Source organism: Daucus carota, chromosome 8, assembly GCF_001625215.2.
Source record: "Daucus carota subsp. sativus chromosome 8, DH1 v3.0, whole genome shotgun sequence".
NCBI classification, from domain to species: domain Eukaryota; kingdom Viridiplantae; phylum Streptophyta; class Magnoliopsida; order Apiales; family Apiaceae; genus Daucus; species Daucus carota.
The window spans coordinates 1316046-1321817 of NC_030388.2; the positions used below are offsets into that span (position 1 = coordinate 1316046).

The 5772-nt window shown below is 30.9% G+C and overlaps 1 protein-coding gene across 1 annotated transcript; it reads right to left on the bottom strand.

The window, feature by feature from the left end:
* LOC108197907 (wall-associated receptor kinase 2) lies at nt 1-5253 on the bottom strand. The gene is made up of 3 exons (XM_017365646.2): nt 4353-5253; nt 4063-4233; nt 1-1091 (listed from the first exon to the last, which is right to left on the bottom strand). The coding sequence occupies exons 1-3, from the start codon at nt 5251-5253 to the stop codon at nt 46-48; spliced, it is 2118 nt and encodes a 705-aa protein (XP_017221135.1). The 3' UTR covers nt 1-45.
* Between the last annotated feature and the right edge of the window lie 519 nt (nt 5254-5772).

Below are 5772 nucleotides of genomic sequence, written 5' to 3' on the forward strand. Positions count from 1 at the left end.
TCATCAGGATCTTTTTTTCATCGATTTTTATCAGGACATGCAAGATTATTTGCCATTATTTCTTATAACTTCTAGTTCAACTGCCACTTCATACATTGTAGGCCTTTTCTCCCCATTCAAGCTAAGACATCGCCTCACAAGTTCGCCAGCTGCTTTTAGCTGTTCTGAGCTCCCTTCCCTCATGACTCGTGGCTCAAGAATGTGAAACAACTGATTTTCTTGAGCTGCCATCACAAATTGGGTGGCTAGGGTTTTGTCCTCTTCACTTTCCAATAAAAGCGGCATTCTCCCGGTTAGAAGCTCAGCAAGAACCACACCAAAGCTATAAACATCGCTTTTAGGTGTCAACCTACTTGTATGTAGGTACTCAGGATCCAGGTAGCCTAGTGTCCCCTGAACTAACGTCGTGACTTGTGTTTGGTCTATGGGTACTAGCCTTGAAGCTCCAAAATCTGAAATCTTTGAGACATAATTTTCATCCAACAAAATGTTGGTAGACTTCACATCTCTGTGGATAACAGGAATGGAAGCTGCACCGTGAAGGTATGCAAGTGCACCCGCAGATTCTGTGGCTATTCTCAGACGATTTTCAAGTGATAGCCACTCGAGTCCTCTATTATTATGAATGTGGTGGAATAAGGTACCATTCGGTACAAATTCATACACTAAAAGCGGAATTTCATTCTCCAAGCAGCAACCTAAGAGTTTCACCACATGTCTGTGATTCACCTGAGAGAGAATTACAACCTCATTAATGAACTGCCCTACTTGCTTCTCATCCACTATCCTTGCCTTCTTGACCGCAACCACGCGATCATCAGGCAAAACCCCTTTGTACACCATGCCAAAACCACCACGTCCAACAATCTTATCAGCAGCGTAGTTATTAGTAGCTTTCTCCAATTCTTCAACTGTGAAAATCTTTGTGGACGACTCGACACCTCTGCTACTTGAAGCCATTTGTTGTGCTAGTAACACACCACCATTTTTTCGAAAGAACCTTTCCCTCTGCTTTATGAGTTTCCTCCTTTTAATGGTGATATATAAAATACCTGTTCCCATCATTATTGCCAGAAAACCAAATCCAATGCCTGCACACAAAATGGAATAATTTGCATGTGTTATTACTATTTCTGTTTAATATACATATTTTCAGCTATTATTAACATTGAAAAATCTTCTGTACTTTTAACAACGTTAAACCTGAAGAATAATTATTAATTTTTACACCTCAATACTAAATATTCTCTTCAACGACACAATTATATTATATACTTATTACATACTTATATATAATAAGCGTGAGGGAGATAATTTGGTCGCTGGTCTTATGGTCCAAAAGCTTATCATCCGTTGAATCGTATATTGAACAAATAAGCACCGTTAGATTAGAACAAAATTAAATTTTGTTCTATAAGGAAACTGACATCTATTTGCATGTTTATAATTCCTTTTCTGAATCCAAAACAAATTCCGTCTTTCATGTGTTTTTGGTTTTTATTAATACAAAAAATAGATTTCCTACAAATTTTAATTGTAGAATCATATAAATCGCACCGTCACAAAATTAGATTTATCCATCGGATCGTATATTGAACAAATAAGCATCGTTAGATTAGAATAAAATTAACTTTCGTTCCATAAGACAACTGATATCTACTACTACTTGCATGTTTATAATTCCTTTTCTGAATCCAAAACAAATTCTATATTTCACCTGTTTATGATTTTTTTAATCGAAAATAAATATTTTCTACCAATTTTATTTGTAGAATCATATAAATCGCGTCGTCACAAAATTATTTTTATCTAATATATTTTAAAATTAATAAGCTCGATTTATGTGAGGAACGAATACAAAAATTTTTTCTTAATCCAAAACAAATTCTACAATCTTATTACATGTTTATGATTCATCGTCTTAATTCAAAACAAACTGTGTTTATCAATTTTAATCTCGAACCATAAAAATTTTTTAAAAAATATTTTAATCACATAATAATTCTAATATAAAATACATTTATAAATATAATCTAATAAGAGTTGGCGTCACATATTTTACTTAAAATAATTTAAAAATTGATAATAATTTAATATTTTGGCATGATACATACAATTTTAATTTATTATTTATAAATTAAATTTTTTCACACCATTTAAAATATATTTAAAAGGTTTATAAATAATTAAAAAGCTCCCGTGCCTTGCACGGGCTATAAGCTAGTATATAATTAACAAGACCAAGGGAAATAATTTGGTTGTATGGTTTTTTCAAGACCAAAATCTTATCATCTGTTGGATCGTAGATTAGAACAAAATTATCTTATATTCTTTAATAAGACAACTGATATCTACTAATTATGATTACTTTTCTAAATCCAAAACAAATTCTACATTTCACATGTTTATGATATTTTTTAATCCAAAACTAATATTTTCTACCAATTTTAATTTAAGAAGCATACAAATCGCACTGTCAAAAAAATATTTTTATCTAATATATATTTTATTTTATTTTATTGTCATAATCTAATATATTTTTTAAATAACCATACAAAACAAAATTAATATTATGCACAATATTAAAATTAATAAGGCGAATTTATGTGAGGAAATTAAAAACACAAAAGAATTTCTTAATCCAAAACGAATTCTACCCTCTTCTTGCATGTATGATTCCTTTTCTTAATTCAAAACAAATTATGTTTATCAATTTTAATTCTGGAATAATACAATTTTTTAGAAAAATAAATAAATCACAGTAAGTATCATAATTCTAATATAATATACATTTATAAATATAATCTAATAGAAGTTGGTGTCACATATATGAAACTTTCCTACACAAATTCATATCAACAAAAACAAATTAAGTGAAAGATGAGAAATTATCGTAATAGAATATTATCCGTTGGATCGTATACTGAACAAATAATAACCGTTAGATTAGAACTAAATTATCTTATATTCCATAAGTCAATTGATATCTACTTGCATATTTATGATTCATTTTCTGAATCAAAACAAATTCTACCTTTCACATGTTTATGATTTTTTTAAATCCAAAATAAATATTTTCTACCAATTTTAATTGAAGAAGCATATAAATTGTATTGTCACAAATATATTTTTATCTAATATATTTTTTAAACAACGTAACATACTAAACAAAAATAATATTACGCACAATATTAAAATTAATAAGCCGAATTTATGTGAGGAACTAACACAAAAACCTTTTCCTAATCCAAAACGAATTCTACCTTCTTCTTGCATGTTTATGATTTCTTTTCTTAGTTCAAAACAACTTATGTCTATCAATTTTAATTCTAGAACATAAAATTTTTTCACATTAGGTATCATAATTATAATATAAAATAAATTTATAAATATAATTTAATAGAAGTTGGCGTCACATGTATAGACTTTACTACACAAAAACATATCAACAAAGAAAATTAAGTGAAAGATTTGAAATTATGGTAATAGAAGTTAATATTACATACAAAATTCTCTCGTACTAATATAAGTTAACAAAAACTTTTATACATAGCAGAATCTTCAACCGTCGGGACGACACTAAAATCTTTCATATATAAAATTGGCCAAGATATTGAACATAAATCACTCCACATAAGACTCATAATTTCTCCTCTCATCTTTGTAAAAATCATTTTGTAAGATTTTGTTAATATCAAAATACAAATATATCATAGGGATAAAAAAACATAAAAGATTAACAAAGAGGTGATCGAAATAAATTAATGATGTCAGTGTAACAATGTTACTAAATAAGCACGAAGACAAAGGTCAAAATTAAGACGTGACCAAAAGAACCGGACAAGAGATATTACTGCACAAATAGTTTTGCTTTAAAAAGTCATATAATTTCATTTTATATTATTTTTTAATTTAAAATTATGATTTATTATTGATAAATAATTTTTCCATCATTTTAAATATATTAAGAATAAGATTTTATAAAATAATTAAAAAAGTCTCGTGTATTTGCACCGCTTAGTATACATATATACACATATTCATGAAGAAAAAAGATAGTACCTAGACCGAACTTGATTACAGGAAATTCTGAAGTCTTGGCAATGCAACCTTGGCTATTTTTCTTGCCATCCCCGTAGTATCCATGGGGACAAGAACATTTATAACTCCCTAGAGTGTTGATGCAAATTTCCTCGCACACATTTTTGTTTGGGTCAGCACATTCATCCATATCTGACAAAAAAAAAATAATAAAGGATTATACACTCACAATCAGTAAACCGTTTGCTAAGTGCACAAGTAACTAAATATTGCTCCTGAGTATATGTATTGAACGAAGAATACGAGTTTACCTTGGCAGCCAGGACTTAGATACGGATTACCCTCAAAACCCTGGTTGCAACTACAAGTATACCCTCCACGACCACTGTCTGAATCTACACAGAATGCATTGGACTGACATTTACTAGTGTTCGACTTTTGAGTTTCACTGCAGCTTTGGTTTCTGATGACCCAGTCAAGTAGTATTGGAACACTCTCCACTGTTCTATTCAAGAAGGTGGGATCAGAGAGATCTGAAGCCCCAAAAAACTTAAAACTAGCCTTTTCACCTAAAAAAGCATAACTACAATGATCAAATGACATAGCCTCAGTATGGTTTCCTGAATCAAATTCAGCCCGATAGTACTGTAGACCTTTTGATAATTGTATTTGACAACAACCATTTCCGGAACAATCATAAGCATTATCTTGGGGGCACACGGAAACACAACTGAAACCATAAAGCTTCTCATCAGGTCCTACCATCATTGCTGGATCATCACAACCAATTACTGTAAAAGTGTTTAGATTTGAAAAAGTGTATGGACTAGTTTTGAGATCAATATAGATTGATGTTAGAGCGGTTAAATCACCAGTTGGACCGTAACACTTGGAAACAATGGAAGTGGCAATGTGCATATGAGACTCCGATATTTTATAAATTTGAATATTTGTAGTACCCAAGAAAGCCCTGGGAGGGTCAAAAGAAGTGTCGCAGTTAACATCAAACCAACTAGACAATGAGTTGTCTGTAGAGCAACCGGAGCCTAGTCCTATACCAAATGGATATGGCACGATTAAGTTGCCGCACTTGCTCTTGCATCCTGGCTTAGTAATGGCTCCAGCTTTGTCGAGCCTGTTGGTGTTATCACTGTCAAATGTGGCAGCTGGCGTCAGTAGCATCACCAGCATGATCAAAAAGATTGACTTCATTTTGTTTTACAAGTGTGTAATACTGGCCGGCCGGGAGTGTATTACTGAGATTGAAAAACCTCAAGGACTAGAAATTGAATGTATGTAGTCCGTTACTAAAGTGTCAAGGTGCAGTCGCTTTAAAATATAATATAATATCGGCTCTCTTAATGCTAAGACATTGAAAAAGATGACAACTTTAATACTCATGTTTATACTTGCTCTCTAATATTCATATTTTATTCATATAAATGAGAGAGAATAAAAAGTAAAAAAAGAGGAAATTAATGTTACAGGTAGGGAAACTAACATTATATTTATAAATAAAAAATGAAGAGCTACTTAGATGCTCTTTAAAAAAGAGAAGAGATGACGAGCTCTTAAATTTTTAAAGAGCTTGTAGGAGCTATTGAAATTCTAATTTTTGCCTTACTCTTTAAATTTGAAATTAACAGTTTGTTTAAAGAGCCGCTTGGAGATACTCTTGTGCCACGAAAAAGTTGTAAAGATTATGTATTTTCCACAAAATTTTAATAAAAA

Excerpts from the sequence above, each read along its gene's own strand:
- LOC108197907 (XM_017365646.2), bottom strand. The coding sequence starts at position 5,253 with ATGAAGTCAATCTTTTTGATCATGCTGGTGATGCTACTGACGCCAGCT. Across the intron at positions 4,234-4,352 it reads TCTAAGTCCTGGCTGCCAAG|ATATGGATGAATGTGCTGAC; the intron begins GTAAACTCGTAT and ends TTTTTTTGTCAG. Across the intron at positions 1,092-4,062 it reads TGTAATCAAGTTCGGTCTAG|GCATTGGATTTGGTTTTCTG; the intron begins GTACTATCTTTT and ends TTTTGTGTGCAG.